The 22,164-nt window shown below is 34.6% G+C and overlaps 1 protein-coding gene across 1 annotated transcript in view; it reads left to right on the forward strand.

Moving 5' to 3' along the window:
- MS3_00007956 (uncharacterized protein) overlaps positions 1 to 20,231 on the forward strand; it is an 80,084-nt gene extending 59,853 nt beyond the window's left edge. The window contains exons 17-22 of the mRNA XM_051216297.1: positions 188 to 777; positions 4,608 to 5,225; positions 6,081 to 6,533; positions 10,313 to 10,863; positions 11,519 to 11,662; positions 19,421 to 20,231. Coding sequence (XP_051066874.1) covers positions 188 to 777; positions 4,608 to 5,225; positions 6,081 to 6,533; positions 10,313 to 10,863; positions 11,519 to 11,662; positions 19,421 to 19,736 — 2,672 coding nt within the window. The 3' untranslated portion in view covers positions 19,737 to 20,231. The remainder of the gene's footprint in view (positions 1 to 187; positions 778 to 4,607; positions 5,226 to 6,080; positions 6,534 to 10,312; positions 10,864 to 11,518; positions 11,663 to 19,420) is intronic.
- Positions 20,232 to 22,164: the final 1,933 nt, after the last annotated feature.

The following is a 22,164-nucleotide window of genomic DNA, read 5'->3' on the forward strand; positions in this document are numbered from 1 at the left end:
TGAATAAAGTTCACTCTAAAAATGGACTCTGTAACAAATTATGAATCGCTCATTTATAGTTTTACTGATTCATTGAAGGTTTAATTCCATAAATGATTCTTCAATTATAAATATTTAAGAAAATGATTTTAAATACTCTGTTAAACGGCTCAGCAACTATTTATATTAATTGAATTATTTCATTTAGATTCCGACTATGATGTTGTTAAATCTTTACCTACTACGAAATTGAACTCACGGCTTATGCAAATTCGTACTCATCGTCGTAGAGGAAGACGTAGTGGTAGAGGCCATGGAACAACAAAAATGAGTTCTGGATTTTATTACACTGGAGGTGGTAGTTGGAACTGTTTATCTGGAAAAACTTCAAATGGTTTTATATCATCTTCATCTTGGGAAGGAAATAATTCTAGTGAAAGTAAAGAGATCGAACGTCTGCATTCATCAACTTCTAATATTTCTCGTTCTGATATTCTGTGTTCTAGTGATGATGGTTCTAGTGATACTAATAGTGGACTAACAGTCACATCTTTAGCCGGTTCCAAACGCACTCTTGTAGACATGTGTCGTGGTTATCATAACCTTTCACTTACGTCTACAGTAAATCCAATTGAAATTATCAGCTCCAAATACAAAATTTTTGATAATAAAGGGTTGAAATGGGAGGATAATTCAACAGAATATGAAAATTTTATGAGTGAATGTCAACTGCTTTATGATGTTGAAGCTCTCGAGGACAAAATAATATATGCCAGCTTGCAAACTAAAGAATGGAAGGTATAAAAAACTTTTTAATTTTAATCTTTCGTTGTAATAATGTACTGTAACTCATTTATTAAGTTCAGTTTCATACACTCTGCTGGGTGAAGCTTGCTAATGATCCCCGGCTACTTAAACATTAATACATGAAGCTAGATCTGGACCTGCAACCTACGTATTGAAAGCCAAATACTATAATTACTCACCTAGTACTCTAATTCCCACAATGAGAAATCTATAATTGACATCAAATTTTTTTAAAATTAACTGATTTAGCTGGATCATGGATTTCCCTAAATCGTAACCTCATTATACTATCCAACTACGTACATATGATACTTCGACACAGAAAATGAATTTTGCAGTATAGTTATATAAGCAAATATTTCTTTTTAGTTTAGGATAATTAAAATCATACTGATGGTTGCTAACATAACATTATCACTTTAACATTGAGTTATTGAATATGATGATCTAGACTATTCAGGGAATTTTTAACATATTTCAACAAGTTTGATACTAAAGTTGAATTGTAAGATGAATAGAATGTTAATAAACTTAGATTCCCTTTACTTGTATTGTTAGTGATCAGCGAGTCGGGATCGTGGCTGCACAATGCTGAGGAGACCCACAATAGGACGAAACGGCCGTCCAGTGCTTCTAGATTTCCCATGGTGGTCTAGCTTCAATCGACTCATGATCTCAACCATTGAAATTACTATAATATACACAAAATTCCTTCTGATGAGAATATAACCGATATGTAAAATTTAGATTTAATACACTGGGGGAATATCGAAAAATCCAAGTATTTGTAGCTTACATTACAGACTGACGGTAACTAAATAATCGTTGAAAATCAGGAAACACTAGACAGTTGTTTTGTTTTAAGTTAAAATTCTTCATTGATAAACAACTAAAATCCCATCAGGTTCTGCGGCATATGCTTAAACTATAGAACATTGAGGTCACTTCGTGGTATAACTTGTGAAGTTCGAAAATTCCTACAAACATCCTACGCTGATGATAATCATATGCACTCTTGCGATTGATTTCATGAGATAATTTTCAGAGTTGTGATGAAAAATTGTGATTAGTAGAATTTAATCACACTCAGTTTTATAAGGTTACTCTCCAATGGTTAATGAATAGCGGTTGAGAGATATTTAGGATTGATTATAGTTAGAAATAAAAACATCTGAGTGCCAACTTACTGGTCTGAACGTTAAATCCTTACTGACCGGGATTTCTTAGTTTTTAAATGGTCGTCTGTTTAACATCAACCCGTGGTGCAAAATATGGGCTCCGACAGTCTGTAAAAACCTCATAAATACGAAATATTCGAGTCGTAAACTATGCTCTAAGTTATGTGATAATGTTCGAATTATATTGTGAATTAATTAGTGTCATATAATGATAATCACTAGATTAAGTGGTCTATAAGTAAAGTGTATATCACCACAAAAGCCCTAGTTCCTAGACGTACATCCTTACTGAAGTCTGCTATTTCTTCAAAATCCTCTCCAATCTATATCAGTTTTTTATACGGACTGTATTTGTACTGAACAAATCTTTCCATATATATATGACATGAATAAAAAAAACAAACATAATATCGAGGCATACGCACAGTATGCACATATGCCAATAACAGACTGATCAATTGCAGTCTTAAACCTCAATGGGAGGATACAAGCTAAACAATACCAAGTGAATTTAAACACAGAAAAAAATTACTGTCTTTTCACATGTTCATTTTAAGTACAGTTAACAAATTAAAATTACAGAATCGTCTGTTTTTCCATGAAATTTTAAAATTTATTTTCATCTTTCTCAGTTTTCATGATCACTTAGTGATAGAAATAATAGTAATAACGGCTTTACTCAGTGTTATATATTCAGTACAATGTGGAACCTTAAGAAAAGATATTTGGATAAGTTCTTCTTATTCTTGATTGAGACCATCAATCGATTGATGTTAGATCACCATTGAAAACTTGGAAGTATAGAATAGCCGTTTTGTTCTAGTATGGAACTCCTCAACAGCGCGCATCCGCGATCCCATCTCAAGAGTTTCGAACCCGTGGCCTATCGGTTTCGCGCGCGAACGCTTAACCTAATATTAATCAACATATGCTTACTAGTGACGGTCTCCAAGAGGTATTTCCTGGGGTTCTAATAAGAATCCGTGACCAGTTGAATTCAACCGGGCCTGTTGCGAGATAGTAACTCACTGAAGACAATGGTGGATGTGTCGATCAATTTCGTGGATTAGTTGAAATTAGATTTTAACACCGTTGAATGCCGATCGGCTCAGTGGTCTATTGGTTAACAGTTCGCGTGCGAAACCGATAGGTCCTGATTTTGAATCTTGCGAGGCGGGATCGTGGATGCACAATGCTGAAGAGTCCCACAATGGGAGGAAATGGCCGTCCAGTGCTTCCAAGTTTTCTATGGTAGTCTATCTTCAATGGACTCATGATCTCAACTATTGAAATTACTATAAATAATAGTAGCTGAATTAATCACATTTTTTGTATAGTTTATTTAATTGACATTTTCATACCCTATTACAATCTGAATTTATTCGTCAAATAATTTATTGATCTATAATGGTAACTTATAATGACTTATTCCATTTGGTAACTGAAATTTTCTATGACCATAAAAATATGTACATTATTCAACATTATCTAATCGATAAAACAATGAGTTCAACAAGGTAAATATACTTATTTACATATCTGTTACTACTTGACAAATAACATATAAATTAGTTTGTGTTGTAAAACTGCAAATTCAACTATTTGCGTAACCTCAATACACTGAAATGATATATATATATATATATATATATATATATATATATATATACATACAACGTAGGATCAGGCACATATATGCATCGGTCCAAGTTGTCATACCACATTAACACAACAAGATGGACACCGGATTCATAAAAGTAGTTAATTCAGAGAGGGTAATATATAAAAGAAAGATTGCAATAAGGACATAGTACAGGAAGAAAGAATTAGTTCGTAGAAAGAAAGATATGAAGCGATTTTGGTCTCTTAGTTTAAGGGAAGACAGAGAGTGTATACACCGACGCCATTGTGATCAATTCTGAGCCATGTCAACAAGAGTCTTCAACCATTGGTTACGACAGTCACGCGGACCCCCAACCAAGTAGTCTGCATCTACCAACATGGCTTAGACTAGAAGTTAGTGACTTCAAGCACTGATGTCACGTTTTGGTTTGGCCGCCCTAACTTTCTTCCAACCATCCCGAACACCGGTTAGCATTGCACGTCGTGGTAGTCGGTGTTCAGGCATGCGTAACACGTGGCCCAACCATCTCAGTCGATGAAGATTCACAACTCCATCAACTGATTTACCATCATTACCTAATACCCTGCGTCTAACTTCACTATTACTTACCCGGTGATCCCAGCAGACACCAGCAATATTTCTAAGGCATCTGTGGTCAAATACTAGTAATATATATATATATATATATATATATATATATATATATTTGAAATGATTTATGAAGTACATTTAGCATTAAGTTCGTACGCAGAAATTTACAGGCTAGCGATCTTGGAAAAGTGATTTCAAGAGTATTTACTACAGAATATAATATAAAGCTATGAAGTATAATCTATATATATATATATATATATTTGTTACGTAATGTTCATCTATAGATATAGTTAAACTAACTATTGATATTTGAATCATAGACATGATAATTTAATGATTCAATCTCTGTTTAACATTGTGCTTTACATTTTCATTTTCAACTGTAAAACATTGATTGTTAATAAGAATAATGTTTTATTTTTTAGATTCCAAATAAAACATCTGAAGATGAAATAATTTCTCTCATTCCTCGTACTGAAGTCAAGAAATCACGGTTTGAACACTGGCCACTGGAATTGGCACGAGATCGTTTATTAGACATTGAACGTCATATAGAACGCCGTTATCTACTTCCACCATTTAATTCCGAAGTTCATCTAAATATTATTCCTGAAGTTGAAACTACTGATGTACCATTTCTTCCGGAAGTACGTAGTAATACAGAGTCTACAGATACAGGGATAGAAACTGAAGGAGAGTGCAATGACATAAAATATGATAGATGTGAATTTAACACTGAAATAGTTGAAGATGATATTAACGTCTCTGGACAAAATCACGTACCACAAATCCGTCATGTAACCAATAAACAATCTAACTCAAACGATCCTGTTGATACTAGTAATGCGTGTGATTATCAGCTAGATTCTAACCGTCCAGATGGATTAAATGGTCCTATACATGACCAAACAAGTAACAATATTCCTCAGGATCTTATGGATTGGCGTACCAACCTAAATCAAGCATCTGATATTAACACAATACGTAGTTGCATGAATCAGTTAGTTCTAGCAATTGCATGGGATAAATCAATAATGAAAGTAGTAAGTTAAATGTTTGTAGAAGTATATGCAATGCAAAAATATCATTTATATATTAAACATTAAATTATAATTTGTTCATAATGAATTTCTCAATTTACTAATGTTGACAATTCTGTACTTTACGTGGAGTACTAAATGTAGCTAGATAACCATTGAAAAACTAGAGAGTACTGAACAGTTGTTCCTCACTAGTATGGGATCCTTCAATGGTATGCATCGACTATCTTACTAGAGACTGAACCCAAGAACTTCAATCCTCGTTGTGAACACTTAATTTCCAGATCTTTGAATTAGGATCCATTAGTTTATATTTCAAAATTTAATCGATTTGTGATTATCTTCCAGTCCATGTAGTGAATGGATAATTCTTCATGATACAATATGTACTGCATGCTGCAATACCATGCTACTATGTGGTTGGAATAAGTTTACATTGGATAATCTGTTATGTTGTTGAATTAATCAAGATAATCCATTCGATCATTTTTCTCTTATTTATTCGAACCATATCGATTTTTTTAACATTCCTTCATCATCTAATACATGTAAACTATGATCAAAGAATGAGATCTTCTGTTATGAAGTTTCATATTTTGAGTGAAATTTTCATCTCTACTAGATAGATCACACTAATATAGTCGAGATTCATTTCGCTTATCACTGAACAGATTTCATGGTGTATCAAGGAGAAATTTCACTGACGCTATATTAATAAAGACAATTTACTTTATAGTAAGTAATGGAAATAAAGTAAACCAATCAAGTTTGCGAGATTGTAGGGCACAATTATTGACCTCACTAAATTTTGTTAATATTTCCAAAGAGTTAAGGAATGGTTATTTTTTTTTCTATCAGCTCTGTCAGATATGCAGACGTGATAACAATGAAGCTTGTCTATTATTATGTGATGGATGTGATCGTGGTTATCATACTTATTGTTTTCGTCCACAATTATCTAATATACCATCTGGAGATTGGTTTTGTTATGATTGTGTATCAAAAGCAACTTCAAAACACTTATGTTATATATGTGGTGGATCTGAAATTGACGATATTCAACAACAAACTGATAGTAATTCATCAATTTCAGAAATTAAACGATTAGCAGTTTGTTATCATTGTTCACGAGCTGTCCATAATAGTTGTGCTCGACCAGCATTTGTACGCATACCAAAACAATGGTATTGTTCTAATTGTATATTTTTAAAATATATAAAAACAAAAGATGAAAATTCTAATTTATCTCTACAGAAATCCCGAAGAAAACGCAAAGTATATGAAGATACTGATGTAAATAATAATCAGATGGTATGTATAACTATTTAGTAACCATGACTCGATTTTTTCTTATTCTATATGCATAATGTCAAATAAATAAATTAGAGAATTGATTATAGGACACTGAATACTGTAGAAAACTTAATCGCTAAAAAGCACTAACCAGAAAAAATTATTCATACCATTCAAACTCTGACCTGGGAGTCAGAAGGTCTTCATTTAGAAAATTTATGACGCCTCATGGTGAAAGCCGAGTTCCATTGGAGGTCACGAGGCTGATGCCCCTTCTGACAACCAGAGCAACCATTAATTTAGGTACATGGAATGCTCGTACAATATGGGGGACCGGGAGAGTCTTCCGAATTGCTGCAAGAATAAAAAGATACAACCTGGAGGTGCTTGGAATCAGTGAAATACATTGGACACAGACTGGACAATAGCGACTAGCTTCAGGGGAGCTTCTGTTATACTCCGGCCATGAAGAAGATTGACTCAGATGTTCTAGGACACTACTTAAGTTTATAGTGCATATGGTAACCAATTTTTCACTTAAAAGGTTTACATGATTACAGACAATAATTCAGGTTAGTCGCATATACTAATACCAAAATGATTTTATGAAGATACAGATGTTTATTGATTGGTTATAAACTTAGAATTTATCTAAGCAGTTCATCAGTATCAACAATATTGCTTTATTATTTATAGTTCTTCACCAGTGTAATCAAAAGTAATGAGTAGAAACTACTCGATATTGTTGTCAACTATTCGTTTTTAATTTCATCTAAAGTCTCTAATTACTTATTTCCAGTTAGTAAACTAATATAACATTCAAATATTGAAATTTTTGAATAATTTATGAAGGTTAAAATCTACAGAATATATTCCTAAGGAGATTTTGAATAGGTTAATTGTTTGCTCACAAGACTGTTAGGTCTTAAGTTCGAATCTTCAAGGCGGGATCGTGGATGTGCACTTCTGAAGAATCCCATAATAGAATGTAATGGCTATCCAATACTTCCAAGTTTTCCATGGTGGTCTAGCTTCAATTAACTCATGATCTCAACTACTAAGGTTATTTATCTGTACAATGTACAATGCATACGTATTCTATACATTATTATTATTATTCGAATGCTATCGTAAAGTTTATATCAAAACAGTTTGGCACAAAACTAAAACAAACTTGACCTAAGCAACCTTAATTACTCTAGTTACTATACACATGTACATTTTAAACGATCCTTATTCTTAAACAACGTATCATTTGAAACTACTTTCTTTTCTTTCTTTCTGTTTTTCCCATTTCATAAATTCATTATCCAATATAATCCCATTTAAGTTTCAAAGAAAAATATAAACATACTAAGTAAAGTTTTAACATGAAAAAAAAATCAATTCATATTAGGTAGGTACAATAATTTTGGTAAAAAAAAGAAGAAAAAAATAAGCCTATAATTAACCTACTACAACGACAACAACAACAACAGCAACACAAAAAAAACAATGGTCCTACTTAGTTACCAATTAGAAATTTGCCAAGTTTATTAAAAATAATCTTCATAAAGAATGATCAAATTTATATTAGAAAAAAAAAAGATAGACTGACAGACGAATAAACAGACAGACAATTATTCTAAATCTTTTTCTATATCCTATTTTATCTACTATCTTATTCAATAGTAATAATAATAATAATAAGTGTCAATATTATCTATCTTTCAATATCAATGATCATTCACTTTATCCTTTATAAACAAAAGAAGTAGAAGAAGAAAAAAAAAGAATAGGAAATGAATTCCATTACAATCAATTACTAGAAGGAGAGAAAACAGGAATCATAAATAAAAATGACAATAACATGTAATCTCTAATCAAGAATTACATATGATGAATAGTTTAATGCTTCATGTATAACATACATTATAGATTTAAGATTTGACAGAATAATTATAAAGTACATTAATATTTGATATTTCAGTTGTTATGATTAATGCTAAGAACATTAGAGATCATTGATGTTAGATCAATATTGAAAACCTAGAAGTATTGAATAGCTGTTTTGTTCTAGTATGGAACTCCTCAGCAGTGCACAATAATGATTCCGTACGCGGGATTCGAACGCAGAACCTTCGGTCTCGTGCGCGAACGTTTAACCTTTGGATGACTGAGCCTGTCAGTATCCAATAGTGTTAATGTTTAACTTCAATCAATCCACGGAACTGGGCAACCATCTCTCATTGTCTGACATAGATACGTGTCTCTGCCTGATATGGATTAACTTCACTGATCACAGCGTCTCACTAGAACTTCGAGAATTACTTCTCAAAGCTAATGACTAGTGAGGACATGGTAACTATCAATATGGGGTTGTGGAGATTAGATCATATGAACTATTTTGTGAAATATGAAAAAAACATGTTATCATTACTTAACTGTTCTTTTTCAAAATTTGTTTACCAATATGAATAATCCACCATGTAAGTATATATGACATAATCCATAGAACATATTTTTAGTAATTTCCAATTTTCTGTGTTTATTTTATTGTTTTATTATTATGAATAGAAATAGGTGAAATGTAAGCCTATATGTTTCATTTGAAGGTAGTGGACGCAAAAGTTCTGCACCTAGATTTCATTTTATTATTTAACACTTCTTACCAAGGTATATATATGTCTAAAATCCAATATTACATAATACATGTCTGAATCTCATAGATAGTAATAATCTTTTTGAGATAACAGACGGACATTTGGCAAGAAACCTTGGTCCAGTATTTCCCAAATGATTGTCTTTCATCGCTTGATATAAAACATAATGAATAACAATTTACACTTATTCAAATTGAACTTACGAGTCAATTGAAGCTAGACCACCATGGAAAACCTGGAACCACTGGACAGCCGGTTCGTCCTAGTACTGAGACTCACCAGTAGTGCGCATCCACGATCCCACACCCCGTGAGATTCGAACCCAGGACCTATCATTCTCGCGCCAGGCGCTTAACCAACTAGACTACTGAACCAGCCGGCATCCAATGGTGTTAATGTCTAATTTCAACCAATCCACGAAGTTGCGCCACTGTACACCATTGTCTTCAGTGAGTTGATATCTCACAACAGACCTGGTTGAACTCCACTGGTAACGACTTCTCACTAGAACTCCAGGAGTATCTCATGAAGTCATTTACTAGTGAGTAGGTGATTATTATCAGAACGGGTTTTGTGGAGACTTTAGAAATTTCACAGATTGAAACCATGAGTCAATTGAAGCTAGACCACCAGGTTTTCCATGGTGCTCTAGCTTCAACTGACTCATGGTTTCAATCTGTGAAATTTCTAAAATCTCCACAAACCCCTTCTGATACTTATTCAAATTGAAAATTACAGTGTAATTTGGTTCACAGAATTAAATTCGAACTGAGGACGAGAGAAGATAACACTTGTCACCTTTATGTAATGAATTACTACAACATTCTAAATGTTAACTTTACACAGAATCAACTGTTGAATATAAGTAGAGACTGAATGATAAAAGATACATAATCACTGAATCATAAAATTTTCTCGTTCTGTATATTTATGTGTATACAGTTCAACTTATTAAAAGTAACCAGTTAGCCATCCCTTTTTGGTAACTCTCTAGTAGGAAACTACTAAATATCGCCTGTTTTAATTTTAACGGTTCTTAGTATTATGTAGATATCGACATTATGAAGTGACCATACTATGTAAAAGCATTTTAAAATGTGTTGAGGTGATTTCTTTTCAGAAAGTTTGTTAACTATTGGTTTGAATTCATTTTAGCTAAAAAGGAGTAAAATGTGTTCCGCCTTGAAATTAGAACATCCAAGTATGAACTCCTATGATGCATTAAGTATAGTTGACAGTAAATTTATAAATCCAAATAGAAAATATCAAGGTTGGTGGAGGAAAGTCCATAAATATCGGAAACGTACAGAGAATATTGATAGCGGAACTATTCCAATTACCAAATCCAAGATAAGAAAATATAAGCCTAGATCTCATACTGACTTAGAGAATAAGAGACGGAGACCTAATGCCTCCGAAGAATTCAATGAATTTCCATTGCGTAAAAAGCCTGGTAGAAAACCAACTTACCATTTAAATACACTGCCTACAAAACCCAAACGTCATTATCATCGTCGATCTATATTGCTGGTATCTAAAAATATATCTGGATCCCGAGGTCGTCCTCGTCGTCGCTGTCGCACATTACATCAGGAAATAACAAATGGCAATGATGATAAATCTTCTACCATTGATTCAACAGAATCTATACAGCCTTTGTGTCAAACTTATCAGTCAATGAAATCCAATGAGCTTGAATGGTGTCGGTAAGTTTTGTAAAGTAAAAAAATTAGCTTTCTGATATTGTTGACATCTTTTAAAATATTTAGTATTATAAGCTTCTTTTCCGTTGGTTATGAAATGCCTAATTTTTAATCAATAAATCTTGCCTAGAATACAGTAACTGAAAATGATGAGACTGTCAGGATACAGTAGTGGTCATCCAACTATAGTCTACTAGGCAAAATTAAATACTGAGCATATGGACAACTCTTTTTCAAATCATGTAGAAAGCATAATGACATTAATTTATTTCATACAAACGCTAGTGTATTATATATTTTTATAGGTTCAAAAATGTACTTTTCATAGTCCTTCATTTCGAAGTTGACTTAAGTGGTCATCAAATACTTTAGATGATCACCATCTAATCATTAACTCAGTTAACTTTATAAGTCATAGCTTTATACCAACATTTGATGTAAAACATATTGAAATAGATCATTGATAATTATTAGTGATTATTGTACTTCTGAATTCTTCTCACATAATGTTTTCTGGTGTAAAAATAGTTCTTCAGGAAACTACCATTTTCTGAATTAAAAGTATCAGTATATTTTACTTATAAATAGATAATAAACCATCTGTGTAAGTTGTAATTGTTCTGTCTGTCATTTTTCTTTATATACACATATTAACCAGACGAGCTACAGAAGATTTACTAAATCATGAAGCTTCTTGGGCATTTCGTAAACCAGTTAATCTAAAACAAGTACCTATCTATCGAAAAATAATTAAGCATCCAATGGATTTATCTACAATATGGAGAAAAGTACAGGATCCTGCGTAAGTATATATATGTATATAGTTTTGCTTGACATACCATTTGAAAAGGGTTAAATCCTAAGTCATTGTATTTTTACAATATATTTAAATCTATCTATTAACAATAAATTCTGTAATCAACAATAAGGGTACCATTAAATGTCACTTCATTTACACTTCAACGATCCTACATAAAAGTGATTTGAAAATTCTCATTGTTGATTCAAAGTAGATAATTTTTTGTTTTTTTCTAAATGTTTTGTTGCAATTTGGTAATATTTAATTGTGAATGATGACAGAACCTGAAGTTAAACAGACCAACTAAGTCTATGTACGTCAATGTTTGTTTTTTCATTGAGTGAGTCTTTAAATGAACAATTATTTGATCCATAAGATTATTGAGTTAAACTAGACAGAACACTGACTTACTTACATACGCCTGTTACTCCTCGTGAAGGAGCATAGACCAGCATTCTCCATCCAACCCTGTCCTGGGTAATCTTTTCCAGCTCCTTTCAGTTGTTATTCATCCATATTCAACGTGTATTGATTGTTTTTGATTGAGATCATGAATCGATTCATGATCTCAATAAAAAAACTAACAGTCCCCACAACCCCATACTGTATTGATTGTTATTGGGAAATTAATTTCTTTTAATATCGATTCATAAGATCAAACACTTTGCTTGACATAAAATAGATTCGTTTCTGTAAAAATACTTTTAGTTACATTTTACTATTACTTATTAACAGCACTTAAGTTAATATGTAAGCAGTTACTGGATTTTGATTCAATTTATAACAATTTCGATTGTCCCGTTGTTGATATTTTGATCAGTCTCGGTTGGGATTTGTGAATTACATCAATATAGCCATCATTACGCAAATTTATGTAGAATAGATTGAATATGGTTAACAGCCAAATCTAGAACGCACATTTTGTCTTATTTCAACCTACTTGCATCCCAGAGTTGATTTTCACCCCAGTACTAGAATTGAGTTCATCATTTTGAAGGGCAATTACACAATAATTTTATCAAGTCGAAATAAGTTCTGTTTTGAAAATCTGAACAACTTGCAATACTGAATTTTGAAACTAAATTCATCTACTTACTTTGAACATCCAGTATTTCATGACAAAACCTTCAACCAATAACCTATTGATGAAAAGATTTTTGTTAGATTCTTCAGTATAAAAGTTTGCTCCTTTCTTTAGATTACTATTCATCCACTGAAAGTTTACCTTTATTTAATGACTTCAGGTCTTTTTTTATGTCGTAATTTATTCCATTGAAAATTTTACTCATATAACGGGAATATTATTTTTTGCATCTTTGATTGGTGAACTTCTAAGATTCTCATAAAATTCTGCAGTTATCAATGCCAACTAATCATCAGAATGAACAGGTCAAAAATATCTTTCTTTATTTATTTAAACATATAAACATCGGTACAAAGGAGCACCAAATAGATATGCACCATATAAATCATTCGATTTGTGTGAGGACTGGGATACTGCCCGGTGCTCAAACCAAAGTAGGTGGTATTCTTAGGGGGCCACACCAAGGGCCTTAAACCTAAAGGTCTAATCCACAAGGCAGTGGAGCAACGTAGGGAGATGCAGTCCCATGGTAACCGGTGACTAACAATTAGTCCATACACTATTTATTTCCTTAGTATCATAGAGCCTATGTGAACCATTGGTTTGAAATCAGGTTTTTCCAATTCCCCTAGGTAGATCCTCCATATCCACCAACCACCGGACATTTACCTTTCGTCCTCTCAATTTCGTGAACAACACTCCCACTACGAGAAGACAGTGAATAGGACTTTCCTGGCGGTGGTTGTATGCACGTGATCATGTGAAAGCATTTTGGGAAGGAGAGATGACTCTCCCCACTCTCGGCCATACCAGGGCATTTGAAGGCCCACTAAAAATTTATATGAACCTAGGATTCTTAATAAAACAAGCGTTTTAGCCTTTTGTAAATATATCGTAAAATGACTGGTATGTAATATATATTTGAATAAAGTTATAGGTCACTCAAAACTGTATGATTAATAGATAGAATAAAAATAGGTGACGTAAGATGTGAGAATTGATGATGTAAATAATAATGAGGTAGTGTAATTTACGGAACTACAAAGTAATCTGGGATAAGTTTTAAACCATTACTCCTTATGTATAAAAAATACGTAATAATAGTAATAATAATAATAATAATAATAATAATAGTAATAATGGAACCAAATAAATTTGATTTATGAAAATATAAAGTAGAAAGGTTTAGCCTATGGACTTGTTTTGAACATGAGGTTAGACAAAGTATTAGAAGCGAACTAAAATGCTTCTTCATTGATCCAGGAGAAATTTTTTTAGTGAATCAAAGTTCTCCTACTATTATTATTATTATTGTTATTATTATTATCAGCTTTATTCAATATTATATTTTTGGTACAATATAGAATTCTCAGCGTAAAGTATTTCAACAAGTTTCCGTTTCTTTCTTCTTGGTCGGTTCTGGCGATAAATACCGAACGATCGCCAGTTTGATGTTAGCAGTTCAATAAATGAACATCTGAATAATGTGCATTCTTTTCTCTGTATATTGCCAGCAACCACATTGGCTCTTATTGAGTTTTTTGTAACTTTGACAACGAAAGGTTGTACACTTTTCAGAAACGCAGCAGAATAGATCATGCGATTAATAAACATAATGATATATTAAAATAAATAAAAATAGATAACTTGTTGAAATATCTAGATGGCAGGAACAGGTAGCCCTGAAGCTCAAGCAGGCCTCCCTTGTTGATAGGGGAATTCAAGTTAAATGATCAACAATTATTAAGAATCCCAAATAACTGACATCAGATATATTTTTTAACTTGTGCAATTTACTCGTTAAAATCAATTTATCTATCATCCTACTTTATCTTATTTTTTCACTTCTACAAACCCTTACATGTAACACAATACTCCAACTTTTAGTGTAAATCTTTTTTCTTCTCATTATTGTTTATATGAAAAGTAAAAAAAAATAGAGATCATATTGGTAAGGGAAAGGCAGGTTAGCTAAATGTTTGTTCGCTTGTGAAAGGATTGTACAGCTAACTTATTTCTAATTCATAATTCGTCTCTAATCTTTGCTATCATTTGACTAGTTATTCTTACTTATAGGTCGTTAGTTTTGTTGTGCTCTAAGGTCAGTGTTGATTGCTACATATACTGATTGTTCAATCATAAATTTGGCTTCTTTTCATGATAAGAAAGTTTCTCTAACTGTGTGACCACGTCTTACCTTGTATTGCGTTAAGGATTATTGTTCAACTGTTATGTCATTACATCATGGTTGTATTAGAAGAAACCCAACAGTTCGTAATTAGGAATTACCATAGGTCCGATTCTCTTAAGTACAAAAGGTACATCATTGAAAAAGAGTCACTATCCATTAATACGTAGCCATAAACATTGTACTTGTTATATCCGAGGGAAAATTAAATCACGAGTAACTTCTGAGACATTAATTGACTAATATTATCTATACATTCTTATGGTATAACTATTCAATAATTACTTACTTACTTACTTTCGCCTGTTACTCCCAATGGAGCATAGGCCGCTGACCAGCATTCTCCAACCCACTCTGTCCTGGGCCTTCTTTTCTAGTTCCATCCAATTCTTGTTCATTTTTCTCATGTCTATCTCCATTTCCCGGCGTAATGTGTTCTTTGGTCTTCCTCTTTTCCTTTGACCTTCAGGATTCCATGTGAGGGCTTGTCTTGTGACACAGTTGGGTGCTTTCCTCAATGTGTGTCCTATCCACTTCCGGCGCTTCTTCCTGATTTCTTCCTCCACTGGGATCTGGTTTGTTCTCTCCCACAGTACGTTGTTGCTAATAGTGTCCGGCCAATGGATCTGAAGTATTTTGCGTAGACAATTGTTAATAAACACCTGTATTTTCTGGATGATGGCTTTTGTAGTTCTCCAGGTTTCTGCCCCATACAGTAGAACTGTCTTGACATCTGTATTAAAAATCCTGACCTTGGTGTTGGTTGCCAGTTGCTTTGAGTTCCAGATGTTCCTCAGTTGTAAATATGCTGCTCTTGCTTTGCCGATCCGCGCCTTCACATCTGCATCAGATCCACCCTGTTCATCAATGATGCTGCCCAAATACGTAAAGGTTTTTACATCTTCCAAATCTTCTCCGTCAATTGTGATTGGATTGGTGCATTCTGTGTTGTATCGGAGAATCCTGCTTTTCCCTTTGTGTATATTGAGACCTATTGCTGCTGAGGCTGCTGCCACACTGTTTGTCTTCTCCTGCATCTGTTGTTGCGTTTGGGATAGAAGGGCCAGATCGTCTGCGAAGTCTAGATCATCCAACTGCATCTTAGATGTCCATTGTATCCCGAGCTTTCCTTCGGACGTTGACGTTTTCATGATCCAGTCGATCACCAGGAGAAAGAGAAAGGGTGAGAGTAAGCAACCTTGCCTAACACCGGTCTTCACTTTGAACGACTTTGTCAACTGTCCTCCATGCACGATTTTGCAGTGTAATCCATCATATGAGTTCTGTATGATATTGACTATCTTCTGAGGCACGCCGTAGTGTCGAAGAAGTTTCCATAGTGTTGTTCTGTCCACGCTATCAAATGCCTTTTCGTAGTCAATGAAGTTGATGTAGAGTGATGAATTCCATTCAATTGATTGTTCCACAATTATCCGTAGAGTTGCGATTTGGTCTGTACACGATCTATCCTTACGGAATCCTGCCTGTTGGTCACGAAGTTGGGCGTCCACTCAGTCCTTCATCCTGTTTAACAATACCCTGTTGAAGACTTTTCCCGGTATTGAGAGAAGAGTGATGCCCCTGTAGTTATCACACTTGCTGAGATCGCCTTTCTTCGGTATTTTGATCAGTAGTCCTTCTTTCCAGTCTGTTGGTACTTGTTCCTCATCCCAAATCTTATTGAAGAGAATGTGGAGTATCCGTGCAGTTGCCGCTACGTCTGCTTTTAGTGCCTCTGCTGGGATGTTGTCCGGTCCTGCTGCTTTGCCACCCTTGATTTGTCTGATGGCCATGCTGATTTCTTCAATTGTTGGTGGGCCAACATTGATTGGGAGGTCCGTGGGTGCTGCTTCGATGTTGGGTGGGTTCAGTGGAGCTGGTCGATTCAACAGTTCTTTGAAGTGTTCTACCCACCTGTTTTGTTGCTCTTCAATGTTGGTGATTACCTCGCCTTCCTTGCTTTTCACTGGTCGTTCTGGTTTGTGGCGATTTCCAGAGAGTTTCTTTGTCGTGTCATACAATTGTCTCATGTTTCCTTCTCTTGCAGCCTTTTCCGCCGTCGTTGCTAAATCTTCCACATATTTACGTTTGTCGGTTCTGATGCTCCTTTTCACTTGTTTGTTTATTTCCGTGTATTCAGCTTGTGCCTTGGCTTTTTCTGCTCTTGTTCGGCTGGTATTGATCGCTGCCTTCTTGTTCCTCCTTTCTAGAATCTTATCCAGTGTACCAACAGTGATCCATTCCTTGTGGTGGTGCTTCTTGTGACCCAGGACCTCATGACATGTTGAAGTGATTGCCTCTTTGATCCCCTTCCAGTTGCTCTCCACAGTAGTTCCTTCTCCATTGAGTAGATCATGAAAGGCCTGGAACTTGTTGCTGAGGACTATCTTGAATTTGTTGAGTTTGTTAGTATCCTGAAGAAAGGCCGTATTGAACATTTGTGATATTGTCCGCCCCACTGTCCAGTGTTTCTTGAGTTTCAATTTCATCTTAGCGACCAGCAAGTGATGATCTGATGCTATATCAGCTCCTCTCTTGGTTCTCACGTCCTCTATAGTCCTCCTGAACGTTTTGTTGATGCAAATATGGTCGATTTGGTTTTGTGTAGAGTGATCCGGTGAAGTCCATGTGGTTTTGTGTATGCGTTTATGTGGGAATATGGTGCCGCCTATGACCAGCTTATTGAAGGCACATAGGTTTGCAAATCTCTCACCATTTTCGTTTCTTTCTCCCAGTCCGTGTCGTCCCATGATGTCTTCATATCCAGTGTTGTCCGTTCCAACCTTGGCGTTGAAATCTCCCATCAGAATGGTCAGGTCCTTTGTTGAGCACTTCTCGACGATTGACTGCAGCCTATTGTAGAATTGATCTTTAGCGTCTTCATTGTAGTCGTTGGAAGGCGCATAGCATTGGATGATGTTCATTGAAATACCCTCTTTCTTTGTTTTGAACGAGGCTTTGACGATCCTTGGTCCATGAGATTCCCATCCTATAAGTGCATTTTGCGCTTGTTTGGACAGCATCAATGCAACTCCTTGTGTATGTGGTGCATTTTCTTCTTCATGGCCGGAGTATAACAGGAGCTCTCCTGTAGTTAGTCGTTGTTGTCCAACTTGTGTCCAATGTGTTTCACTGATCCCAAGTACCTCTAGGTTGTATCTTCTCATTTCTGCAGCAATTTGGAAGACTCTCCCGGTGTCCCACATTGTACGAACATTCCATGTACCTAAATAAATGGTCGCTCTGGTTGTCAGAAGGGGCATCGGCCTCGTAACTTCCGAAGGGATTCGGCTTTCATCATGAGGCGTCATAATTCTTCTAGATGAAGATCTTCTGACTCCCAGGGCAGAGTTTAAAAGGCTTGAATAATTTTTTCTGGTTAGCGTTTTTTTAGCGAGTTAGTTTTCTACGGGATGGGGACGCTAACCCATGCCCAACCCTCCTCCTTTATCCGGGCTTGGGACCATCAGTAGCCCCCGGAGGGACTCCAGGCGGAGTTTATTCAATAATTAGGTTATGTATATTTATATTCCTCTTATTATAAGGTTTGTTTTGACCTATAATTTATTATTATACGATTTACTGTTCCTAAGCTATGTTCAGTTTATTGACTACTGCCTCCCACGTTCATAGCCACTTTTTGGCTTTATTGTGTACAAATGTTATTTCCTATTTTATGGTGTGTTGCAGTCTGTTTGTTTGATATATAAACCCAGTATGTCTGAAATAAATGATTCGATTCGATTCGCATAGTGGAAGCTGGTATTGGTGTTCTGGACTCAAGTGGACGGGCTAGGTGGACATAGGATCAATAAGGACGCTAGACTGCTCATACCGGTCGAACGTCATTGGTTTGGCACAGTGCTAAGTCGTATTTTGATTTGTGGACAAGTCACGTGATAAAAGCCGAACATAAAGTCATAACAGTATTGTCCTGTAACTTTCAATGACAATCGAGTAAAGTATTTGAAATCAATGTAAATCCAGTCTTTTTGTACATACAATTTTATAAAGAATAAGTATATTTTCAAATTAAGTGATTTGTTATATAGTTTCAAGTATATACACTTAAATGTCTTCATTTATTCAATAATTCTCTGTATTTTACTTAAAGTGTTTAAATGATAATTAGGAAAACGAATTCCAAATGACAATGAGGCTTAATAGTGACAATTCACCGAACAAAACACTCTTCTTGAAAATGCTTATTGGAATCATTGTTGTTGTTGTTGGTGGTGGTGGTGGTGGTGGTGGTCTAACTACGTTGTAGTTTCTACGACGTTTGGGAATATATTTTACTACCAACAATAGTACTTTTCTATCATATTCAAAATTGCCATGCAATAGCTATTTTCTTACTCTTCATTCTCAACATCTTCCTGGTGGATTTTTAATTTTTCACTAAATGTATATCCTAGAAAGTGTTCTTTTGTTTATCAGGAATCTCGGATTACGTAATCTATTCACGCACTTTCTTATTTTATTTTAGAGCATATACTACCTTCAGTAATTGGGTTCATGATGTTCGTCTCATTTTTTCTAATTGTGAATTCTTTAATGAAGATGATTCAGAGGTTGGACGTGCTGGACATGCTATGCGAGCTTATTTTGAATCACGTTGGTCTAAATTTGATGAGAAAGTGAATTTAAATGGCCATGAAGTAGATGATGAAAGTAAATCTCAAAAAGAACTAATCGCTACCAATAGTGTTCCAGAGAGACTCATTGCAATTTGTGAAGATACTACAGAAACGAAACATTTAAACACTATGTCTGTACAGAGTACTAGTGGTACTGAGAATTGACCAATCTATGTTGACAAGATAAATGGCTTACAAAATACTGATGGAAACGATACTTACGTTCACTTCAAAATATCATCAGTGGAGGCAATATCTGATCATTTGTAATTTGAAATTTTCAATTTCCATCTTCAGTCACTTATTTTAAGCTGTTTCCTGCCACTTTCACGTTAAATTCAGTCATACATTATAATGTCCCTGTTGCTCGTGAAAAATGTGATTATGTGTATCTTTTAGTGACAAATAACTGACATTTGCTTACAATACGAATACGGTAATGGTGATCTTTAAACATATTGAAAGCAACTAATTGTTTTTTCTTCTTCATATGGCCCTGATTGTAATATAAAATAGGACAGGGACCATTTCTCATCAACACTTTTCTTCGCATTACCTCTAATATGTCAATAATTTGTTAACTGTTTCTACACACATACTCAGTGTCTATTGTACATAAACTTTGTTTATATTTCCAAACAATAAAATTTTTCATATTAGCCTTTTGCGTTAAGTGAGTTATGCAATTTTACTCAGTTTAATAAAAATTAAAGCTACTATGATTAGGAAATGGGAATTTGTCACCAATATAACATAGTATAACTTATATAAATACTTTGCTACTACTAGTGTTATTTATGAAGAGATAAGTGAAACAAGATTCAAAAGATTGATTTATTCTTCTTGATTGCCGTCTAAGATTTTCATATTTGTTTTCTCATTTTGTGCAAAACTACACTTGATCTATGCTGAAGTGAAATATTTTCCATTTCATAAGAAAATAGTAAAGCTGCCTTATAAGGTTCTGTATGGTTTGAAGCAGTTTACAGAAGATAGATTCTGTGCCAATCGGCATTTTTCAGTGAATTTTATCACCAATCATGGGGTTACCTTTAATTCCTGTACTGTTCAAATCAGTCTCATAGTTAAATACTGACCTGTCCTGTCTACTAATGACATTATGGGATTAATCTCAGAACTAATCCTTTCTCCTGGTTGCCTTCAGTGACTTTGCATCAAAACGAAGCATATAAAATGTCGATGATTAATAGAAACTGATTAGCACGCCAGGATAGACAAACCGGTAGTTTGCACTGCATTCACACAAACTGATATACATTGAAGACTTTTCCATGATTACAGGATAATTCAGTGGTTTTTCCAGTGTGCTGTTGAATATAATGGTTCCCAATCAAGTTGCCAAAATAAATAAAACTTTCAAATTACTGATTTGCTACGCAGCAACAGAATCTTTTCTTACTGTTCAATATCGTAACCGTATATGATTCTTCCTCCTATTCATCGAGGAAACTATTGTTCATCATGATTAACAACAATTAAGTGATCCATGAAAATAACAGCTTTATATTTATAATAAACAGTTTTGTTATAATACAAAAGTCAAGCAAAAAACATCTAGGTAGGAATTTCGGTAAAGTAAATTTTGTCCATACGTTTATTCATCTGACAATTATTTAAGAGGACGAAATTAAAAGAATAAGATGGGTGTTATAACTTGAAAAAGCTGATTTTTCTTGATACAACCGCGTATAACTGAGCACTAGAACACCAAACCCTTCCAAGTCGCAATAAGAAGACAGAAGTCTAACGAAAGGAATATTATTCCAAACAGTGTCAAACATAGTACAAAATTATCAGGTATTTATAGTCTTTAGTGAGAACGAAATCATCATTACAGTCTTCCAATCCGCGTACAGGGGGTTATTAGCATTATCCAATGGGGAAGCTACACGTTGGAATTCTAGAACATTCTTCCGACAGGTGATTGGATGGAACGTCTTCGGCTCCTTCTGAGCCTCTTACAGCTTCCTCGAGTTTACCGGTGGTCCGTCGTCACAATGGGAAAAGATGATAATAAACGAAATAGGAAGTTGTCAGTGATATGCGGTAATGAGTACCATGCTAGTTTATGGGATATGGTTCAAACATAACTAGTGGGAGGGAAAGATGGAAACTTATAGTGAGTATGTGTTTGTCACTTCTCTTAAAGCTATCACCTGATGGGTCTGTGGTCACTGGAAGAGCTTTCTAAATGAGGGCAACTCTCAATGAAAAAAAATGAGAGCGTACCTGTGTGTTCGCTTGTCGACTCACAATCTTTTGAGAGTCACCTTGAGGAGTGTAGTGATAATGTTCCGGTAATATGCTTGTGGCTTGAAGTAGTTAATATGTTATATGGCCAGTCTCTGTACTTGGTTTAAGAGATTTATGTCTTTTTTCATGGTTGAACACCATTGTCAACTTTAAGGTGGGACCGTGCGTACATTTTAAACAGAATGAAGAGCAACTCCGGGAAGATCACACAATCTTGTTTTCACATAAAGTGAACAGTTTCATTTGTCTTGGCTACGTTTCCTTTGTAGTGAGGGACGGTTATAAGAGCGAGACCACACTCTCAGGAAACGATTAGGAG

The sequence above is a fragment of the Schistosoma haematobium genome, chromosome 4 (genome assembly GCF_000699445.3).
Source record: "Schistosoma haematobium chromosome 4, whole genome shotgun sequence".
NCBI classification, from domain to species: domain Eukaryota; kingdom Metazoa; phylum Platyhelminthes; class Trematoda; order Strigeidida; family Schistosomatidae; genus Schistosoma; species Schistosoma haematobium.